This window comes from Anopheles gambiae, chromosome X (assembly GCF_943734735.2).
Source record: "Anopheles gambiae chromosome X, idAnoGambNW_F1_1, whole genome shotgun sequence".
Classification (NCBI taxonomy): Eukaryota; Metazoa; Arthropoda; class Insecta; order Diptera; family Culicidae; genus Anopheles; species Anopheles gambiae.
In genome coordinates this window covers 5,970,082-5,993,843 of record NC_064600.1, presented here as the reverse complement: position 1 = coordinate 5,993,843, position 23,762 = coordinate 5,970,082, and the positions used below count along the sequence as shown (strand labels likewise).

The 23,762-nt window shown below is 50.7% G+C and overlaps 1 protein-coding gene across 1 annotated transcript; it reads right to left on the bottom strand.

Moving 5' to 3' along the window:
• Positions 1-407: 407 nt before the first annotated feature.
• LOC11175580 (proteoglycan 4) lies at positions 408-14,578 on the bottom strand. The gene is made up of 2 exons (XM_061649737.1): positions 13,048-14,578; positions 408-2,619 (listed from the first exon to the last, which is right to left on the bottom strand). The coding sequence occupies exons 1-2, from the start codon at positions 13,084-13,086 to the stop codon at positions 772-774; spliced, it is 1,887 nt and encodes a 628-aa protein (XP_061505721.1). The 5' UTR covers positions 13,087-14,578; the 3' UTR covers positions 408-771.
• Between the last annotated feature and the right edge of the window lie 9,184 nt (positions 14,579-23,762).

Genomic DNA, 23,762 nt, shown 5'->3' with positions numbered 1-23,762 from the left:
GCATCTGTGTGCTTTTGGGCGTTATTAATCGGTAGAAAGGGTAGTAGTGGACGGAAGCGAGTTTCGCGGGCGGGAGAGGGTGGGGGGGGGGGGGAGAGTGAGAGCATTTCTAGGGTTGGGCGAAGCTGTCGCGTGCGCACTATTATCTACTAAAAGCTGGGGACGTCCTCTATGTTTTTTCTTCTTCTTCTGCTTCTTCTTCTTCTTCCGTGGAGTTGGTAAGGAATATGGCATCGACTACATGTACACGACTTCCAACTTGACGCTTTTGTTTATGCTCCTTCTTCATCTTCTTCTTTTTTCTTCTTCTTCTTCTTCTTCTTCTTCTTCTTCTTCTTCTTCTTCTCCTTCTTTTTTCGTTCTTCTTCTTCTTCTTCTTCTTCTTCTTCTTCTTCTTCTTCTTCTTCTTCTTCTTCTTCTTCTTCTTCTTCTTCTTCATCTTCTTCTTTTCCTTTTTACTTCTTATTCTTTCTAATCTTCTTCTTCTTCGTTTTCTTTATCTCCCTTTTATTTTCGCTTTCTCGCTCTCTCTCTCTCTCTCTCTCTCTCTTTCTCTCTCTCTCTCTCTCTATCTCTCTCGCTCTCTCTCACACACGCACCTCTATATGTATCCTGTACGCTACAGTCTGTTTCGCTAACATCCTCCCAGACCTGGCTGGCTCGCGCGCCCACAACCTGCTCTCGCTCGCTTCGCTCTTCTATTTGGCTACGTATGACTCGACTTCGGATGCTAAACACACACACGCACACATGTACGCACACAAACACCACTCACAGGGAGAGAAACTTGAGCAGTGCGTCGTAGATCAGGCGTGGATTGATGTCGGAATCGGCCGTATACCGGACGCCGCGCAGATTGCCATCGTTGTGCGACAGCACGCCATACTCGCCCACGATGAACCCGTCCGGTGTTTTCTCCTCCACCCGGTACTTGCGGTAGTTGCGGCCCTCGACCACGTACCCCACCTTCGAGTCGTCGCCCGGGCCGAGCACGCCGGGCGCAAGCGTCTGGACCACCACCGCCGGCTGCTGCTGCTGCTGCTGCTGCACGCCCAACGTCTGCCGGGTGTCATCCTCGCCGGCGCCTTGGCCGTGGCTCTGCTTCGGCACAAACTTCCCGATCGCGCTGTGGATCGAGCTGCCGGCATCCTCACCGTCGACCGTCGGAGCGTTCAGCTGGTCGTACGGGATCTTGTCCAGCTCGTTAAACACCAGCCGCACCGGTGCGGTGGACGGTTCCGTGCTGGCGGCAGGTTCCGCCGTCGCAGTCGTCGTCGTCGTCGTCGTCGTCGGCATCGTGGTCGTCGTTGGGGCGGCTGCCGTCGTCGTTGGATCCGCCGGGCGCGCCGAGTAGACCGTCTGCCAGTAGCTGGACGGCTGCGAGTAGATCTTGGCCGGCTCCGAGTACACCTTCGCCGGTTCGGAGTAGATGCGCGCCGGCTCCGAGTACACCTTCGCCGGTTCGGAGTAGACGCGCGCCGGCTCCGAGTACACCTTTTCCGGCTCGCCGTAGATCCTGGCCGGTTCCGAGTACACCTTCGCCGGCTCGGAGTAGTACTGGGCCGGCTCGGAGTAGAACCGGGCCGGCTCGGAGTACATCGGCGCCGGGCCGATGCTGCTGCTGCTCTTCTCCCTCATTGCCGGCTTCAGCTGCGCCTTCTGGTCGCCGTCATTATCGCGCCAGGCTAGTGTGCCGCCGTCGCCCGTAGCTGGCTTGCGGTCGTGGTAGCGCACCGTCTGGAAGGGTTGACCGCCGGCGGACTCTTGCTTGCGCTGCGTGCGGTAGCGCTGCGGGGAGCCGGCTGGCGGTGCGATCAGCTTCGCCACCGCCGACGATTCCCCCTTGGCCGAGTCGTCGAGCGGCGCCGGGTCCTCCTCCTTGCTGATCGTTGGGCTGAGCTCCTCGACGGACAGCTCGGTCCGGTGGGCGTGCGAATGGTGCGCCGCCGACTCGACCGGCTGCTGGATCGCTTTGGCCCGCTTGGCGTAGCGCGCACCGGGCGACCGGGCCACCACCACGGGTGGCAGCGCTGCCGTCGTTTCATCCTCCTCCTCCTCCGGCGGCGGCACGGTGGTGGTGCTAGTGTCATCCAGGGTCGTCAGCTCGGCACTCTCGCCCGCGGTAGCACCGTTCGCCTCCATCGGCGGCGTCGTTGGCTCGCCGTCAACGTGCCACGAGGGTGGCGGCGGTGATGAGGTAGTGGTGATGCCCGGATCGACACCGTTCACCAACGCTTCTTCCTCTGCCGTCGTCGTGGACGGTGTCGTACTGCTGGTTGTGGTGGTGGTGGTGAAGCCACCATTACTGCTGGCTCGCTGGCCGCCCCTCCGGTAGCCGTAGAACCGGGTGCTGCTCCGGTCCAGATCCTCCTGCGACGTGAACAGTGCCTCGATCGGCAGTATCGTGTCATCGTTCGTGCCGGACTGATCGAGGTAAAAGTGCCGAAACTTGCGCAGCCCCCGGAAGTTGCGCGCCGGTGCAGCAGCTCCGCCACCATTCGCAGCACCCGATGATGGTGATGTTTCGGCGGTCGGTTTCATGAGTATCGATAGGAACTCTCGCCCTGATATGATGTCACTCGGTGCAGGAACGCTGCCTACGCGAACGATGGCCAAAATCTGCGAAAGAAAGGGGTCGGGAGAAAGATGGGAGGAAGGGAAGGAAGGAAGGACGAGAGAGCAATCGATGAATTATGTTTCTCTTCTTACTTGCGTTTCTTTTGGCCATGCCCCTTTTAACAAGGACTATTATAAACTGTACCACCGATCAGAGAGTGATTCGAACCCAAGACGGGCACGTTTTTTAAGCCCATTCGTTTACCAGCTCGACCACCGAGCCCGGGTAATTGATGGTGGATAAATCCCATACTTAAGCACTACTTAACATATACTCTGTAATAGGCAACAGGCAGGAAACTAGTGTAGTAATCATTTTTCAATCTCCCGTTGCGTTTATCGGCGAACAAATATGTTTGAAACTCAGTTTAGTTTGTTTAGAACTCAGTACTCTATTTTCAGGGCTGTTAAGATACTAGTCAGTCAAGTCATTATAATTTATTTCAATTAGACAAATTGAAAATCAAACGATTTCGTGATATCATCTTTGTTTGTACACAATTGGCATGATCCAGTAACGTGGAATTTCAGTATTCTAACGTAAAATCTTGACAAATGCCGTAAAAATCCCCCATTGTTAGAGTATCTTCGCATAACATAACATAACAGTTGCCATTTGCAGTGAATACTTCAATGCTTAAATAAAAGTCTAAACTCCACTGAAATGAGTAATTGGCCCATTCGCTTCCCTTGGCTTCGTGCAAACCGCATGCCTTTCGATTGGAGATTGAAGCAGAACTGGCCCGATGAGGAAAATAGTGGAACTTATTGGTCACACTAATGACCATGACTACGATGCAAAATGCGTGGAAAAACGAATTGAGAAACATCAACCAAATAGCTTCCAACTTCCAAGAGAACAGCAAAAACTAATCATTTTATTAGCCGTATATTTCATCCAAATCGTTTATTGCATTTGAAACGATCGATGAAATGGGTCCAGACGCTAAATCTAAACAAGTAACTGTTTCAGAAAATTGCTGCTTGACTAATTCTTTCCTGCCAAATCTTTGGAAAACAAATTGTAACTTTTGAAGATAGTTAGAGCAAAGAAGTTCAAAATAGTTCGAGGATCTGCAGATTTTAACTCCCATGCAACCTTGCAGTAATCTAACACACTTGGATAACATCTCCTGTGTGTTCTGTACGCTCAAATGAAATGTAACGCCACGCTTTGGAACAGCGGTCAGCATCACTTCCTGCCAGCCGCAGAACCCCAGGAACACCCCCTGGAGTGACATTTGCCAACTAATTAGACCATTTTAACTGCTTCCCACCCCGCGGGGCGATCGTGTGATCCGAAAGGTTGATTCCCCATTTTCGCATGAATGCATGTGCCGCCGCTGGTGAGCATTTGGTAATAAAATTTCACCCCAAATGCCCCAAGGTTTCCCCAAACCCCACATTTCGTTCTCCGAATTTTGCTCGAGTATTGCAATTGGCTTCAGAATTCGGATTTTACGCCTCCTCCAAACCCAAGATGCTTGCGGTTTGATCTTCCCGGAAACGCAAGCCTGCATGTGTGTGTGTGTGTGTGTGTGTGTGTGTGTGTGTGTGTGTGTGTGATGTGTGTAATTTGTTTCATGTGTCGTCCTCCGTTCTTCGCACGTTCGCTGTCAGCACCGCGGCGCGAAGGCGAACGACCCAAAACGTCGGCTTGAGAGGAGTGGTCAGGGCGTTGTTTCAGGTTTTTTTAACTGCCCGCTTTTATTGTTTCCCACACACACCCCTTCCGTTCCGTTCCTTTTCCGAATGGCACGTTCCCTGCACATTGTAGCTTTGCATCGGAAGGGAAAGAAGGCAAGATGAATACACACACACACACACAAATCACTGGAATCGATGGAAACTCATGGGGCGGCAACAGTCACACCGCGTACTTGCCTTCTGAAGAAGATGAGAGAATGGGGGGACAGGGAGGACGGGGGGCACACACAATCACCCCCAGCTGCTACCAGAGTCCAGCGTCCAGGCATATCCCTTCGGCAGGCTGGCAGACAACCATATAGCAAGTCCTCTGGCAGCCTGGCCCCGCGAGGCGAACCATAAACAAAGAGTTCACGACTCAACGCAACACTACACAGCGAGCGGCGAGTGGCACAGCAAAAGCACTGCCAAGCCGAGAGCCTAAAGTAGAACGGCCCCAGCTACACACCGTGCCGGCGGTTGAACGAACGGAACGAAGCAAAACCAGCAAAACAGAGACCCACGGCGCGCGAGAATGGGAGAGAGAGAGAGAGAGAGAGCTACAAGATGGATGTACAAGAGCGCAAACAACGGGCGAACCGATCGCGAAGTAATCGCCCGATCGGCACCACCGCGTAAATTGCGCCCGAGGGGCACACAAATGGCAAAAGGAAAGGAAAAATCTCGCCGCTTCCTCGCCCCCGGAACGCTCGCTTCCCCCCTCCCAAAACAAAAACCCTATTGGAAGCGCAAGAAGCGACCCATCCTCGGCTGCACCAACATTGGGTCGGCACGCAAGCCAATTTCATGGCCATCCAAGGCCGTTCAATGTCGTTAGTGCGAGCTGGTACGGGGAGCGGAACCGCCGAACGGAAGAAGAGAAACTGGGCAGCAGAAGGAGGCTTTGTTGCGTGCCAAGCGTTTTGTGTACGGTCGCACCGGGGACATCCGTGATCTGCATTCCAGCGGTCAGGATCGGCAGGTTGCAAGACGGCACATTCATGTTTGAGACTTTTTTTTTTGTAGGGAGTTTTTCGGGGCGCTTCCAGCTTTTGGGGCTGATCAGGGCAGGGAACTGGGCAACCCGGAACCTACCTATGTGCCATGATTAATCGAAGCCAGTCGTAACAAACAAAACAAAGTGAACCCGACACACTGCAACCAAGTGATTCATGCACCCTGCCCGAACTGTCGCACACCGTTACAGCGAGCGCGCGCATTGCGATCCGGTTCGAAGGACCAAATCTTGCCCGACCCAAAAGGGAACCGAATGGGTGGCGCGCGGGTGGCCTTTGCAATGGCCTTCACCACTGCGTTTGACCACTTCTTCGTTTCACTGTGTGTGTATGTGTGTGTGTGTGTGTGTGTGGTCAGGTTTGCATGAATGGACAGTAATTAGCTTCTAGCTACCGTGTTGTGTGGTGTGTGCGCGCGCGTGGGTGTCGAGTGTCCGCGCTGAACCCTTCTGCAGAATAACACCACCAGCAGCAGCAGCAGCAGCAGCAAAAAAGCAACACGCCATGCCCTGGTGGCCCTGAAATGCTTTTGCACAGAACACATTCTACTCGTGCCAGCGTTCAGGCTGCGGGTTAGGGCCGGCCGACCGCTGCGGACTGTCTAAAAGCCTAAACCTGCCGGATATGTGTATCAATGAATGGTAACCGGACCGTTCGGCACGACAAGGCAGGGCCCCAGGGCGGGTTTTGCCATTGATGAGCGTTTCCCTTCCCCCGCGGGACGGGAAAGGCCCCGGGTGTTTGTGCCCAACACCGCCCACAGCTGGTGCGAGGTTCTGGTGCGCGACCCCGTTAATCCACCGAGCCTTCCGGAGGTAGTCGCAGTGGCGTCATCGGGAGGCAATGGGAAGCGCTACAAAACGCACAACCTAGGCTTCCTTGCTTCAAAACTACGCAACGTCACGTCGGAAATGGAACCTCTTTCTAAGGTCCCAATCATACATGCCAAACACCCACCCCCCCCCCACCCCCGTTCCCTCCTCCCTTTTTTCTAGAGCGATCGTACGCGATCAAGAATTTGCGTCAAACAGAAACCATTAATCATGACGCAAATCATCCTTTTAAGTTCGGCCGTGTGACGTACTAGGCCGGCTTTTACGCAGGGGGAGGTGCGGCCACGAGAGCACAACAAGCAAAAAACAAAAGGATTCCAGCAAGGATCGTGACCCTGGTGCGTCACGGCATGTGCTCAAGATATTCGCCCCTTTGGCTCGCCATTTGCCTCACACCGAAGCTGCCATCAGCCAGGGATGTCCGGGGCCGTCGCGGGTGTAGCGCCGCGTCGCAAATGTCACTGTCAGCGTTTGCAGGCTGGTTCGTCTACGCTCCCACCATCCGCGAGCGTGACTTTGACTCCGTTAGGCGACGTTCGAATGGAAAGTATCGCGTTACAAACGGCTGGGGGCTCTCCCCGTGGGCTCCAACTCCAAGAAGTTGGCGCAGTAGCAGCAGCTGAAAGTCTGTCAATGTCAGGTGGTGCGAAACGGCCCGGGTGGTGCCGCTCTCCGGCCGCGGCTGGGTGTAACCGGCTGGGAAACCTAATTTCTTTCGGTAACTCTACGCCGGCGCGGAGGCATCCGATGCGCACTGGTCTCATTTCGGTTAGGCCTTGCTCTCGATGCCAAACGATACGGCGAGCGAACGGTAGGAGTGCGCGCGCGCGACCGCATGCCAATGCGTTGAGCCACAAACCTTTGCAATTATGGCAAAAAAACACACACACACACACACTCAGTTCTGATGCCTACTTTCACTTCTGAGGTGCAGTTTGTAAACGAGAATCGATGAATATGCCGGATGCATTCCTCCAGAAATTCTTCGGCGTAGTGGCGTAACGAACTGGCGAGGACATCTTTACCGAGGCCTGGGTCATTGCATTTTTTTTTTTGGCAGAAAAGGAGCCTAATTTAAAGAACTTAAGAAATATGAAGTGCTAAATTGCTGATGACCTGACCTGGTTCATAACATCAGAAAGATAAGATCAGAGATTGGCAAACTCCAGCTAGTGATCAGTTTATCAATTCCATTTGCATGCATTCATATTCCAGGGTTAGAACTTGCAGAGAGTTCCTTGCCATACTTCTTTGCATTAGAACCGCCACGAAGGGGTTATTATCAAACATGGAAATTGACATTAGACCATTATATCTCAATGACACGCTATGCTATAGACCAAGTTTGATTGATTGCACGTCGTTCACTTCAGGAACTGAACATTACATATTTCAATTGTAAGCTGATTTCCCAACCATTACGTAATTGTAGCGAAACTATCCGACTGTTGTCCAACAACTCAAATGGTTGACATCATACCTGAGGGACTTAACGTATGCGTTAAGAATAGGGAGCGTTACTTCTGAACTATTCATGACCTATTCAGGTGTTCCGAAAGTCAGCATTCTTGGGACCACTGTTATTTGTACTGTATCCTGTACTGCATGTACTGTATTCCATGATGTTACAATTCATATTGAAGTCTAAATCTGATTTCTTTTCTCCCCGGATACGGTGAGATATGAACGACTAAAATGGAACGGATCTTCAAACGGTTGCCCTAGCCACTGACAACCAGCTAGAGCAGCGATGTCAAACTCATTTGACACCGCGGACCAAAATGCCATTGAAAATAGTAACACGCGCTGCAGCCTAGTTTTTACATGATATTATTTGATACAAAAATCAGATCGTTAGCAGATCTTTTCATTTCATTTTGGGATGATGGTTACAAAGTTAAATCTTTGACGCTTAAAAAAAGTAAAAAAATAGATGTAGTAGATTATTTTCAGTTGGGCATAGGCCTCTGATATTCTCAACATTTGCAGAGTTTTATGGCAACTAACAAGATTCAGTACGCAAAAATACGTAAAGTAAAGTTGATATTGGTGCCGTTTTGATTATCAATATTATTGAGCTAGAATTAAAGCAGAGAATTTCTACTTTTGATACTGTCTAAAGTCCATAAATTAAAACAGGTTGTTCAGACCAGTTCAGATCTTCATTTTCGCATTTTTAAAAAAGTGTGAGAGATTGATGGCTAAACAAAAAAATTAATGTTCCTAAAGTACATACATATGAGTAAGGCATTCACGATTTTGAACGAGGTTGAAACTAAATTGTGAGTTGATCCTGTTAATCAAATTGTTTGTTGTAATTTATTCAAATTGTAAGTTGTAATTGTTAATCAAATATTTGCTGAATTAAAAGCTTAGTTTCATCAAAATAACTCGTCTGTAATCAAAATACCTGATTTTCCTTCTGTGACTTCAAGAGTTTTTTTTTGCAATTATTATATTATTTATGCATACAAGCATAGAGAGAAGGTCATCAGTTTGACATCTCTGAACTAGAGATAAAAAAAATAAGTTTTAGGCTCCCAAGTATCCTCTCAGATTCGTGTGTTGTTCCAAAATCTCCCGATGTACACCGATACCCATGTCCTTGTTTCGCGGGGAAGATTCAAACGGGAATTGACACTGACCGCTGGCCTTATGAGAATCGCTCCAGCCCCTGGATTTACTAGTCCTAATCCAAGCGAATAGGATGCTCCAGAAGTCTATTATGAGAGCTAGATTACAGATTTGTTCACGCTTGTTCGTGGTATATCGCTGCCCGGGCAAAGCATTACGAGCTTGAAATCTTAAATCGCCCAGTTGCTCATTAGACTGACAAGTCGATCGATCCATCAAAAACGGCGAACGTACATTGTGTCAAGTTTTTTTTTTTTTTATTTTGTTTTCGGCATCAGTTGTTTGCGCGGCTTGGTCCGTGTTCTTGCGAACCCCGCAGGGCTGCGTACATTAATCGCTCAACCGTTTTAAAATACCAGTAGCAGCGCACAGGCGGGTATAACAAAGAGCGCGCCACCGAAATAACACCCTCCCGTTCCCCTCCGGCGCCCGTTGTTATCGAGCAGAAGAAGAAAAAAATCGAAAGTATTGAAGGAACCGCGTGGACAGAAACCCCGCACAAGTGGTGGAATTAATATATTCCCTTAGTGGTGCGCGCGCGCGCGCGCGCTCTCTCGATCGTAGACGAAAACGTTACGAGTGCGCTAATTACCATTTTTGCAAGCTAAACTTCATCCCGCCGGCTCTCAGCAAAAGGGGCAACCCCCTGGGCCCTCCTTCCCTCCCCGGAAAGGATAAGGAATTTTGGGAGTGTTCGCGGCGCGCTCGGACCGTGAGAAACCGTCCTTTGTGCCGAACGGAGAGCGGCTGGAGTACGATTATCGTGTTCCATTTTGTCGCAGCCGGGGACCCCTCCCGCCACTGATCCCGACGATAAGCGTGCCTTCACCCCCTTGCACCCTCCCCGGGGGAGATGGGGTGCAAATTAGGGGGGAGAGTTGCGAGCGCCGCAAGCGGTGCGCATTGTCAGGGTTACGTAATTGCGAACGCATTCTAGCATTGGGGAGCAAGTCTCCACACTAGCCAGCAATATATGTATACATCTATCACGATGGGCCGTAAGTAACCCTCTCCGTTAGTTACTTCCGGGCAGTCCGCTTCGGTCTAACACACACACACACACTGGCTGGCTTGGCATCCTAGGGACGGACTGCTGGCTCTTCGCGCTTGTTGCAGCGTGAGTGTGAAAGCGACGAACCTTGCGCTCCAGGGATAGTCCCCTCGCGGTGAAGAGCGTCAGCGCTGGACCATTACATTGCCGGGGTACGTGTGTGCTACTCTGCATAAGTAAGTCTCGGGGACCTGCAAACCTGTATCTCCTTTCAAGTTCACAGTCCGTCGCGGTGCTGGCGGCGGTGTGCTGCTGGCTCCGTCGGGTGGTGCCCCTTTTGCAAACTTGTCCAGGACAACAACAACAACAAAAAAACAGCCCGATCGGCTGCAACACGCCTCTGCGTTCTAATTCAGCGCATTCAGCGAGCTCTGCCACAATAGGACGGGATCTCCCTTCAATTCCGAAGCACCCTTCCCGCGTTGTGCCCCTTACGCTTTGGTTTGATCCAGTTTTTTTGTTGCTGCTGCTGCTGTTGCTACGTTCCCTTCCCATTCAGGTTTTCAGGCGAGTTTTTTTTTAGTTTGGTTGTTGCCTTTGAATTGTCACACCGAACCGCCCGATTGCCAACTGTCCGTAACTGTTTCCTCGTCATATCGCGCCGCAGTCACCGATCGATCACGTGATTCGTGCGAGCCTGAGATTAGATGACGTACCTTCACGCTGGGCGGAAGGTTGATATCGCCCCAGGAACTGCGGTTTGGAGCAGAACGACGTCATCTGAAAATACCAACGCCCCCCCCAAAAGCTACGGCTTGGCTTGATAGTTTGGGCCACGCTGCCCTTTAGACTCGACTAGGAAGGGGCGCCATTCTTGCGGTACATCCCGTTCGCGCGCGTTTCTGCTCGCTCAAGCAACAAACTACAGTTTAAACACTTTGATCCAGTGGCCAATAACAACATTCAAAAAAGAAAAAAAAAGCGCCACTAATAATAATCAAAACCATCATATCCACTCACCCATTGAGGTGGAGTGGAAAAGTGAAAGTCACTCCACCCGCGCGCGCGCGCGCGCACGCTCTCGCAGCACAAACCACGACGGTTGGGCCCTTCGTCACACGCGCCCACCCCGCCCCAGAAGCCGATTGCCATTCTTGGCACGCCGAAACGGTACAACAACAAAAAAAAAGTACAGAGAAAAAAAACATTCCTACAAAGAACCAAAACAAAAAATCAATGAACCACAAGTGCGAGCGGGCGGGCGGGCGGTCGAGAACCGTTTGAGCCTTCCGCCAGCTTCCCGTTTTTGCCCCTGCCCTGTTTCACAAGAAGGACGGGCTGCCGAGGTCCACGAGGCGGGGTGGAAATAAGATCAAGGTTGAATACTAATTAGTTCGCGCGGCAGCGCCACCGTCCCTGCCCAGGTTGGAGCGGCCGCCGCACAGAACCGAAACGCCAGGCGGGCGAGCGACAAGCGAACCCAGAACGGGCACCACCTCCTCCTTCGGTCGCGTAACGAGACATTAGGAATGGAGGAGGGGAGCGAGAGAGAGAGAGAGAGAGAGAGAGAGAGAGAGAGAAAGGAAGCAAAATAAAAGCAGGTCCCTTCCCCGTAGAGTGATCGCTGATCGGTGCAGGAGATCCCACTGTGGCTAGCCGATCGTTAACCAGCCGAAACCTTTCATTATCAGGCGCCCAGGGACGCTGGGACGCATTAACGCGGTCTGGATGATGCTCGCAAACCAGCGTTTGGCAGCGGAAGCCAGCAACAAGTCGCGTCAAGGTGGCAGGATGGATGCAGGAAACACAGCAATAGTATCGACTAATGTCTGAGGAAAAGATTCCAGGTTTCAAGTTCGGTGCAGCTCCGAAAGACTGATGATTGATGAGCTACAAAAGTTTGGAGATGGTGTCCCAACGTTGATGATCTACTCCAAAAGTTTGAAGATGATGCCCCAACGTCCAGAATTCCTCCAATGTTTGCCAAGTTTACAGAATTTGTTCTTTTGCGAAACCCTGTGTCATATCAAAAATTTGGAAAAGTTGCTCAAATGTTGATGATGAACTCTAAAAATTCCGAAAGAATGCCCCAACGACCGAAATGAACTCCAAATGTTTTGAAATGATGCTTCAACGTCCAAAATACTGAAAAAATTCTCCAAAGTTTCGGTGATTTCAATATTCTTCAATATCTTAACTCTTCAACGCTCAGAAATCCTTCCAATGTTGCAGAAGTCACAGAAACTCAAAAAAAATTCTTCAAAATCCCTTTTTTCCATGAGGCAATCGTCTAGAACTTCTTCAAAGGTCCAAAAAGCCACAGAAATGAGAATCTGATTTTTTTCTTGGAAAAGGGTTTCGTAGAATTTCAGCAAAAAAGAACACCCAGCTGACGAGAAGGTCACGGCTGTAGGACACGGTTGCATGCCTATCGCTAATGCAACGTGCCAAACCGGCGTACTGCTTTCACTCCTCTCTCTCTCTCTCTCTCTCTGCCTACCACACACACACACACACACACCCGTTGAGTTGCGCAGCAAGAATGCGCACGACCGTACCGATTCTTTGCACAACCTTCCGAGGTCTCGGTGCGCGATCAGTCGGAACCGATCGGACCTGGCAGGCGCTGGAGTGGGCACCTGTGGAGGTAGGGAGAAGCAAGCCCATGTCTAGGGCAAGGTTGCCCGGCGCTAGATCTGCACATCGGAACCGCACCTCGATGTGTCCTGTTGTCGCATCCTCGCAGCACTCGCAAATGTCAACCCTGTCAATCCTGTCAAGGGACATGGCGACAACAACAACAGCAACAATAAAACCGCAAACGCACACAGGCATTAGACCGGTCACAGCATGGCTCGGCTGTTCGCTCCTTCCTGAGTGGATCTGCCCCGCGTTGCTAATTGATGTCAATGCTACACACTGGCCGAGTGGCCGACGTGTTGCGTGTGGCGACTGACACCGCTGGCTCAAAGCGAGCGACCGAAATATCGACAGTGTGGTGTTGTTGCGGCCCCCAATGGAGGAGAAAGTTTAGGTTACCCGGGTCCGGTCGCAGAACCAATCAAAGCCTCCACCCAGGTGGTTCTAGTTTGCGAGATCTTGCTCTGGCGCGCGTCACCTTTTTTGGAGCAGCTTCTCGGGCGGGCCTCCCCAACATGCTGGATTCTGAGTCACCGTACGTGCGTGCTTTCCCACGATCAAGTCCAGATTTACGGCCCCTTAAAAACACGGAATAGTCCCCTTCAAACCCCAAGCGATCCTGACGACTTACCATTAAAAAGCAGACACTCGTGGTAACGATCTGTTCCATCCTCCCGGCGGTGGCTGCGTGCACTTGGGGCGATCCCGGTTGGTGACCCGGTGTTTGGCTGCTTTGAAGACGCTTTGGAGCACACCCAAGAAGCACGCACACACACACACGCACAACGGTGCTTAAATGCGGGGAACTCGCTCGCTCGCTCTCGCGTTTCCTTCTGTTGACTCGATTCACTTACTTCCCGGTGCGCCGATGATGCTCGGCGTTGGAGGAAGTACGGCAACGAACTGAAACGTTTTGGAGCGCCTGTGCGGCGCCTGTGTGATACCTGGATACCTGGAGCTGGTCACAATCACACCTCACAGTGGGGAGGAGGCCACAACTTCGAAACCACGCTCCCTGTGAACCCACGGAAGGGAAAGAAATTACACACACCAAAAAATGGAAGTACCACTAGCACAAGGGTTTTGTTTTTCTTTTCCTTTTTTTCCCCGCTTTCGCGTATGGACGCAAATTGCTCGCTTCTGTTTACAGTTTGTTCGGTTGCAGTTGTTTACTTAAACTGCCTTAATGGATCGCATTCAGCGTAGCCGGGGACGCAAATGGGCGCCTAGAGTCAAACGCTTCGACTGCTGATGCTGCCTCGCTCGCCACTGATGCACCACTGGATGGGCTCGTCCGGACTGTTCCGACCGACAGGCACTGGGGGCGTTACCCTACTGGCGGTACGGTGCACGATCCCAACCATATTGCATCCTGCAGCAGTGCGCAGTAGCACGCCAGCAAAGAAGACGCCAGAGTATCCCCGAGCGCCGGGTATCGTCGTCTGCGTCGTCGACTGCAAGCGGAAGGTTGAGCTCGTCGTCGGTGGCACCACGACCGTTTGATTGATGCGTGACTTCTTCCACACCCAGGTCGGTCCCAGCATTCAAATCGGGCAGGCTTGCTCCGGCTATTTTGGCGCTCGAGTTGCTGGATGCTCCAAAAATCGGATCTTCCAGATTGTTTCCAGATTTTTTTTCCAGAATTTTTGCAGAATTTTTCCAGAACTTGCTTGATTCTCACAACGTGCTGTTGGGTTGATTGGTTGATTGGCTGTGACCAGGGAAAGCTATTGCCAACCTGTCTAGGGAAGAGTGTCCTTGCCGCGCTGGGCCTACTTCCGGCCCCAAACTTTACTACTTAACCACACACACACACACACATACACACACACAAACACACTCCGGCAGCTCCTTGCTCTCTCCGGCTGCTTTGTGTGCGGCGCGTTTCGGCGACAACTTTCACCTTTCTCCCCCAAAATTTTCCAACCACACAAACTCAGGCCTTGCCGAACCTCATCCGTTTTCGCACACGACTTGCGATAACAAACGCGGACGCGCGCACACACACACACACACGTACTCCTAGCTCTCCTCGCTTGGCAGCTCGGAGCGATCCCGAGGCATCTATTCTACAGCGCGGACGATTCAGCACTGACAAATGCTAAGTGAAACAGAAATTAAATTGGCACGATATACATATTTTGTTTCCATTCTCGCCACCGCTGCTGCTGCTGCTGCTGCTGCTGCTGCTGGCTGCTGAGCGGGCTTCCATACCTCACACACACACAACCACACACTTCCTCCCATGCGCCACCACCATCATCACCTGTCGGTACGTGTGTGTATCGGAACCGCTCTCGCGCCCGGACTGTGTGTTGCGCCCGGTACGAAGGCAGGAAAGGGGGTTCAATGGTGGGAGGGAGGGGCTTTTTTCTGTTTGTTGCTGTTGCGGCTTGCCGTTCGTTCTCGTTCTCTGGCCCGCTCTCCTACGGTTTGCGGTGAAGGTCCGCTGCAGGTCCGCGGCACGGACACACCGTCGAGCACGAATGTCGGGGTGGGAAGCTGCTAGGAATGCGGAAAGGTGCGGCAGAGAGGGTGGTTGGAGAAGGGGAGCATGAGGGGAGTGGTCGAGCGGGGAGGGGGCAATAGGATGGACGGCTACGGTGGAGTAGGAGACCGTGTGCACTAGAGCGAGCGTGCGCGCGCGTGAACGCCAGAAAGAGAGAAAGAGAGAGGGAGAAGGAGAGCAGTAGCAAAGCGCCACACACATACCCGACGCCAAAGCACAAACGATGTGTTGCGGCTGATCGCACTTGCGTGCGATCGAACGCTTTACCTACACACAGACACACACACACATGAGTGATCCCCAAGCCTCAGCCCAGAACTGATGGTGTGTGGAACCATCGACACCATCGATATTCGGACATTTGATGTGGACTCTGCAGCAAAGACCGGGATCAGTCGGGACCTCCGAAACCTAACCTAACCTATCGGATCACGCATTCACTGGGCAGCTGGAATGAAAGCCTCGGCAGAGCAGACGCTGGAGGTGAAGATACACTCTTCAGGAGTTCCCAATGTCAGACAGCGAGCCAAGTGAGAACAGAACCTTATCAAGACATACCTCTGGGCACACTTCTGCACATCTTTGCTAGCATCAGAGCATTCCCTGTACCTATTGACGGTCGTCCAGGCAACTGGAGGGGGCAGCCAACCTGGACCAGTTATGGGCAGGGCGGCAGCGTCCCGTTCCCAGAGTTCACCGGATGACCATTAAAAGCGAGCGAGCGGTGGCGGTAAATAATACGCATCGGATCGGGTACCAGCTAACCAAACAGGCTCACTTCTGGAACTGGCAAGAGCTGTGAAGCACAGGAGCAGTGCGATGTACACCAATCCTCCTTTGCGAAGATGCATTGTAGCTGCAAAGCCTGCCAGACCATATAAGCAAAGCATCCTCCAGCCTCCAAGGCAAGGGAGCACGCAAGCATCAAGTCTCCGGGGTGCGCCTTTCACATTTCGCAGGCATCACCGGGTGACGAAACCAGACTCGCTCAGCTGAGCGACCGCGCGCACGCGCTCGAGTCAAGTTCAAGATCACACGCAAGATCGCACGCGCTCGGGATTGGTTTGGGCAAACACCCTATCCCAGCAGAAAGATGCACCCGGGGGCTGGCGTATTTGCAATACCGGCAATCCCGCTTACTTCGAGAACTTCCCTAGCGAGTCCGTTGAACCACTCATCTTCGCTGCGTAGCACACTCCCTGCCCTGACAATTTGGCGACAATCGGATCAAAGAGGTTGGACAGTCGGAACAATCCCCTCCCAGTTCCCAGGCTGCCCGGCAACGCCGCAAGATCAAGGCCAGGCCACGCAAGCAAAACTGGTTACCGAGCCTTGAGTACGAGGCCCACTTCGGCGCTGCCCCAAAATTGCAGCCATCGGAGCTTCCCACGAGAGGTTTGATTGACAATCACCTGATGCGCCGCATCTGAGTGGCAGCGGGTTCATTACCCCGTCCCGGGAGCGGCACTAGGCAACGAACCCTTTCTGGTGTGCAGTAGGCTCGGCATATATTTTCGATAATTCAATAAACGATGCCCCATACCGTTCCGCAGTCGTTTGTCGCGCAGAAGATGGGCAACGATCCAGTACTCGTGTGACACCAGCCCACCCGCTGTTGCACTGGCCACGTCAGCTACTCTGTACCGCCCTGGTAGTCGCGGGTGGCACCCGCCACCCGCTGGGCCGTTGAGACGATTGATAAAGCCGCCGCTGTGAGACACCCGAATTCGTCCGGATATCGTCGAGAAGTGTGTGCTCACAGCTGCACATATTGCTCATAAAACCCACAGTGTGCCGCTTAAGGTGCGTGCAATAATGGCGTTGTTTGGAGCCGCGGGTAGCTCTTTTGCAACGCGTCAGTTTTACAAGGTACTTCCGACGCAGCACTGTCCACCTCTGATGTACATTGCAGGGTAGTTGTTGTATATTAAAAAAAAATACAAAAAAAAAACAATCCCCCAACTGCATCGCGTTACATCTGCGCTAACTTCCAGCCCGCTTTTTGTTGCCGTGGTTCTTGATCCCTCATCAACCGGGCTGAGCTTGATGTTTTGCGTGGACGCTTTGTGCTTTGTTTGCTCTGATGCTGCTCCTTCTGCTTCTAATTGCGCAAAATGTCAAACAGGAATGACGAAGAGCGCGCCGACGCCAGCTTCCAGTTCATTGAATCGGAAACGCCGATCGTGCTGCACGGCTGAAAGGTCCTGTCCAAACAGACCGATCCAAGGAAGCAATTGGGTGAGCGTAGTGGGGAGTGGGATGGTTGTGCTGGTACCTGGAAACATCATCAAACTTGCGCCCGAAGTTGGAAAACAAACGATGGAGGGGGAGAGGCCGTTCGGGAAGAAGTTGTTGAAGTTCAAGATTTTGCTCGCTGGCCTGCTGGTCCTGCTCCACAATTTTCTTATACTGCTTCTGCGCCATGGTTTTGCTACAAGTTTAATAAGCTAGTATCAGCCCCTTCCACCACAAGGTGGTTACCAGTTTAGCAACTAGGCAGAGCATTCCAGCGGGATTCTGGCATTCCCGTCTTCGGGTCCCGTGCCGTGGAATCCATTTGTAGGCTTGCGTTTGTGTTTTTTTTTGTTTTGTTTTTTGGTTTTGCTCTTTAAAGCCTCTTCGTACGTCCGCAGGTTCCGAGGTTCGGTTGAAACATTGGATTAAGCGCAAACGGACCCCTCGTGCTCGGCGCCCGATGGGGACTGGGGAAGGCATGCCCCTTTATCTTTACTACCAGTGTTTTGAATTATGATAATTTGCACCGATCAGGCGTGGCTCGCCACCGGAAAACGTATCGGATGACCTTTGCGGCTTCCCGGGGCATCGAATCGGGCCTAAAAATAGCTGGGAGAGGCTGTTGCGGCGCGAACATCCCGAGGGTGCCCCCACCGGCTGGGAGTGCTGGGGTTTGCCGGGACGGCGAGCGCAGCCGGCTAAGTGCGCGGCCCGCTCGGTTGCGTGCCGATCGGTTGGTCCTGATAGTCGCCAACATTTCGGGCGGTCCCGATTTGTTCGTGCGAGACGTCGAACCTGCAAACCTGTTTCATGTGTGCAATAACAGGCAGAGAGAGTAAACAACAACAACAACAAAAACAACGAACCGAAGGGTTTCTGAATTGCTAGATTCCTTCCCCTCCTATCATCCCTGGGGTAATGCTGTGCCTAACCGTACGCCGGGCCAGAAGAGGATAAATTCGGTGCTGCAGCTCGTTGCTGCGTGTGCGAAACCATTAGCCCGTTGCGAGCCGGGTACCGGGCGTTGTGGCAGTCCGGGCAGAGGCGCCAACCGGGTCCCAATTAATCAATTAAACGCACCGCACAATCAGTGTAACATCATTATTTCGCGCATTATTTGCATATTTAATCATACGCCAGTGCCAGTGCGCGTTAATAAGTAATCAGTGGGCACCCTGCTGGGGCTGGGCTCAGGGGTCACCACCCATTCGAAGATGCAGGGGCCGCCTGACACTGGACCGTTTATTTGTTTTTTTTTTCAAATTTCTAAACATTCAGCTTCAGGTTTTGCGAATTGAATCCGAATGAAAGAAAGCATTCTTCCGGGAAGGGAATTGGAGATATTGACATTGTGAAGAAAAGAAACGAAGAATACAAGATGAGAATGTGAGCTGGATATGATGACTACTATTGGGAAAAATAATAAAGTAAGTAAGCGACAGTGACACGAGAGATGTTAGAGTTCCTGTAGCATAACTCAAAGATGAGGTCTCATATGATGGCATATTTCATAAAAAATTGAACCCAACTGCCTAAACAAGGCTTCCAATATAAATGAGTGTCCTCCAACATCTAGAAGACAAGCTCTTATCGAACATTGAACGTCGATTGGCGCATCTAAGCATACTTCAAGATTCTTTAATAGCAACTCAGAATCGATATGAATCGAATGTGTTTGATAGAATTAAAAAATGTAATATAATACTTGTGAAGACACAAAAAAAACCTTTTCAAGTAACGCCAACTTAACAGAACTCATCTAAAAAGGCTCAGCAGAACATCACACCAAAGTTTGAAGAGCTGCATGATATCTTGAGGTCGCCAACCCTGCACCGTACGCTGTTTGCGCACGGTTAATAAACGATCGGTAATACATCGGTGACAACTTGCACTGCCCTTCGACCGGTTGCCGGATCTTCGCACACTGCGGCTCGCCCAAAGATTCGCTCCGCAGGCCCCGGGTCAATTTCGCGCCTTACTTTCGCTTCTCCGTCCGCGCGCGTACGCCTCTAACCGTCTGGCCGGCGCGACCAGCATCCGTACCATTGATTATACTAGCCGCACCAGGCCCAGGCTAGACGTCTGTGACGAAAGACCCGGCAGACCGTGCCCCGGCTGGAGCCATCGCGGCCCCCTATGAATCGGCGCTACAATTAAAGTTTTTATAGGACAATAAAGCGCGGCACTGCGTACCGGCGGTTAAAACAATGCAGCAAGATGTCCGCAAAACGGCTACAGGCTAATCTTGCGTAGGGTCTTAATGGGGGTTGTTTCCCCCCCCCCCCCCCCCTGCACAAAGTTTAATAGCCCTTAATAGGGGAACGGTTTTACGAAGACGACCTTGTCGAAAATAGACGACGCATCGCCGACCTGTTGGAGCAGCTTGGAGTACGTTCTGGAACACATCGTGGAGCCGTGCGCAGTATCGACCGTGTAGTGGCTGAGTCACTGCCACCGATCGGTTAGGAATTTCAACCGGACTGGTACGGGTCCGGGTTTTTAATCAGACAGGCATGCGCACACACAGTGCCAGTGCCCATTGCCAACCAGATCGATCAGCGTTGGGTTTCTCCCCCAGGCCGCAACGCGCAAGATGATCCTCAGCGCAAGTGGAGATGCGGCATAGACTCGGCACGCACTAACGAGTGAAGGGGCTTGCAAGGGTCTGTTTGCAATCAATGCACTAATATTGGAGTCTCCACTGGCCATAGATTCGACCATAGGGGGGAAGTACCAAGCTTAACGTCGTAAACTAACCTGCACAGTCTGTGCCAAGGAATGTGGATCCTTTTGGTTTGTGTAATTGTTATTAGTATCTTAAGCCGTGTATTACCAGGAACTTCGACAAGGAAATGGCTCGCTTCTAAGAATTCGTGCGTAGGACGCCAAGATATGCTGCGAATCCTACTACTGCCGGGGGGGGGGGGGACAGAGTGTGAACAAAATGGACCGGTACTAATCGCCCTCCCGAAGGGGCACTTAGACTTCTGCGTACGTTTTTAAATTGCAAAACGGGAGACTACAGCCCATTAATTCTACTCGCTTCGCAGGCCCATACGCACGGGATTAAGACGGGTCGCCCATTTTACGATCGCACCAACAGACGCACCGAACGCACTGCGTAGATGGATTATAAATTTCCTACTTGCATAAAGACCCCCCCCTACGATAACCTTCGTGCAGCGAGCATTTGCAAAAATAATGCATAATCCCGAATAGGGTCGGCGGCAGAAACGGCACCGCACCAATTAGTAATCACTCGCTGTAACTTCACACCCGGGCACCTGGAGACCATTATTGGAGGGGGGGGGGGGGGGGGGGAGAGCAGAGATATGAATGTCAACACCGAGCCGGAAGCCGGACAGCCGTGTGCCTGATGTATGTGCCACTGTTAGTTCGCTTTGCATCTCATCGTCCGCGCGCGCGCGCGCGTGCGCTAAGCCCTTTTTGCAGAATGGCGGGAGCGTTAAAATTAATTTACGATCCTTCCCCACCCTTGGGTTGACTGCTGGGAATTAAGCAGTTTTTTAATCGACGTTTAATGGGCTGCAGGGAGAGCGCCGCGTTAGCTTTGGCTCCAGCTTTAACTGCGTGTTTATTGCGCACGGGACGCGGTGACAAAACGCATGTAATCTTCACGCAAGCACGCTGCCTAAGCCGTCCTCAAGGTGCTCCAGGTACGTCATTACAGGCACCTGTGCTAGTCGGAGGCAGTAGCATTGGATTTTATTTTTTATTTTATTTTTTGCATATTTAAGTAGAGCTTTGCTTAATTTAATGGAGCACAGCGATTAAATCGATGCGTGGAATGTACGCATTCGTAGGGGATGGGGTCTGAATAGAAGCCTAAAAAGGGTAATTTTGGATTTGTGTTCTTTTCGCGCAGTCAGTGAATGATGAGACTTTTGCAGCATCAATGAGTTTGAAGGCATCACTAGCCGAAGAGGGACTTCCAAAGTGGGAAGTTCGAAGTGGTCGCAACGCCGTCTGGACATACCAGTTCAGAATTGAGGTTGGCCCTCCTGCCGACATTGCCAGACTTTGAGGTCCTGAAAAAAAGGCTGAGATCCTCAGCAGGTTATCAGGTTGCAGGCCCAATATATCCAAAATTGAAGGACACTGCGAAGAATTGAAGTATCTTTTGTAGATTTTTGAAGCCCTTTTTTCGAAACGTAAACCTTCTAAGTTGTCGCAGCTTGAAGTAATCAAATGTTAAGATCCAAGACCATGGAAGTACTTGGACGTGGCTTCCAGAACATCGCAACTCCTTCGGATATCAGCGAAAACTGCTAAGACCATGTTTGTGAACTGCCAAAAAAAAACAACATCCCAATGTATCCAATGTTGAACAGACCGCACCCTACATCCAAGAGTGTGTACAGTTTCCGACATTTATGTCACTCCCCCCTCATTCCCTCCCACTGGACCAACAAAACAAACAAACTACAGCCGGTTAAGGTGGCCCGCATTTTAGAAGGTTAGAACGGATACAGTCGGCCACCTCCCCATTTTGTCTTTTGATGCTTTTTTGTTTTGTATTGTTTTTTTTCTCTCTTTCTGTCTTTCAACGGTCTCCGTCTATTTGGCAGGCACTGTCAGAGCCATCGTCGGCTTTTCGATCTAATTATTATAATTTCGACGCGTACGCTTCGGCCCGCCTGCCCAATTGGATTCGGATTGGAGCTGAACCCAAGAGCCTCCCATTCCCATTCGCCGTTGCCGCTTTATTTTCCTATCGCTGCTGGTGCTGCTGCTGTTCTACATCTTTACAAGTGACTTATGGGCGGCCATAAATCAGCACACCGCAAATAAAAACACCTATGCGCGAACGGCGAACACCTAAAACACAACCAGCCGGCCGGCTGAAATCGCCATACCTTGGCTCTCCCAGTGGCACCTTAGCTGAGGTGTTTTTTTTTTTTTTTTTGGTCTTTAGTTTTCGTTTCAGGCTGTTATTTCGTAGTTGCGTTTGCTTTTTGCGGTTGCATTTGTTTTGTCCCGCTGCGTCGACGTCCGATTTACTGCATCTTTGGGCAGCAGCAAACTTACCAACATCCTTCCCGTTGGGTGTGGTTCGGACTTCGTAGCTGCCACGCGCCATTGGAATGGGAAGGAATTTCGAGTATATGAGAGTAGCAGAACAAAACGAAAAAACATCCAGCCAGCAGAAACGTATAAAATTACAAGCTAACACTTAACCATTAAACGAGCTTACGTAGGTAAATTGAAGGAGCGAGATGATTGTAAAACGGACAACAACAACAACAAAAAACCTCAACAAAGGCTGCTGCGTAGGGAACGAAGGATTAGACGCGGATCTCGCCAAGTACGGGCCGCTTCCGCTGATGTCATTTGATGCCCGATTTACCCCAGCACCCGGGGCCAGAAGGATGGAAAAAGCGTACCGAATATCTGTAGAGTAAATGGCAAATTGCGGCCGCTCTAGAAGGCGATAGCAAATAAACACGTACCTGTGAAGTAATGTCCGATTCGTATGTTGCAAATGTCGCTTACTGGAGTTTGCTTTAAGTTAAGCCCAAACCGAATAGGTCAGGCTTTGCCGAAAAGTTTGATGAGCTGCGTATGTTCTACAGCTCAAGGCTGAAGGCCCCGTGCAACGCACTGTACTGAAATGTAGAATAAAACACCTATTCTCAAGAGCAGGAGGAAATCTAACGACCAAAGACTTCAATGCTGGCTCAAGCGACTGTACTACGCTGCCTGATTTGGGTTTGGGTCAAAAAAATCGATAATTCTAATCAATTGTTCCTTCCTTGTCGACCCATGATTTTGAGGTATGAGGTAGGTAATTGTATATGAAACATTTTTTAAATTGTTTTAAACCTAGTTTCCCATGAAAATCCTTTCCCAGCTCACTGTGACGTCATTTGATATCAAACCTAAGGACAGTTACATGTACAGTTATATAGGGGAAGCTAGGTAAACACGGGTACACTGCGAGTAAAAAGGACTCTTCTCATAAATTTATGATAAAAGTAATTATAGAATAATTCAACAATCTAGCATCCAAACTGAAATTACAGGTGTTCCCCGATATACGCCACACTCTATACACGCGATTTCTATAAAGACGATATTCTTCATTTGATTGTATTCTTAGTTCTTTGAGCAAATTGTACTGATTTGACACATCAATAGTCCCGTTTCAAAAAACCATTTCAAAGGGTATAAAATTGTAATCTTCAGTCGGAATCAGATCAAACAACTAATCTAGTGATTAAAACCTGCAACTACAGGCAATATCACTCGAAAATTCGCTATACAGGCGGTCCCCGAGATACACGGTACCTCTTATACGCGGATTCGGAGATACACGGTTTTCTATATTTGACAATTCTTTGAGCAAATTGTACTGATTTGACACATCAATTGTAAATTGCCAAATAATTTCCCTTTTGATCGAATGTGAAGAACTATTTCAAAGGGTTTTAAACTGTTATATTCAGTCAGAATCATATCAAATAATTCATAAAGTGACTAAAACCGCTCCCTACTTGCAAAATTACACGAATATTGGTGATATTTTAGCTGGAAATCACGAGATTCGGATTAGCAAGACCAACAAGTTTAATTAAAATTTG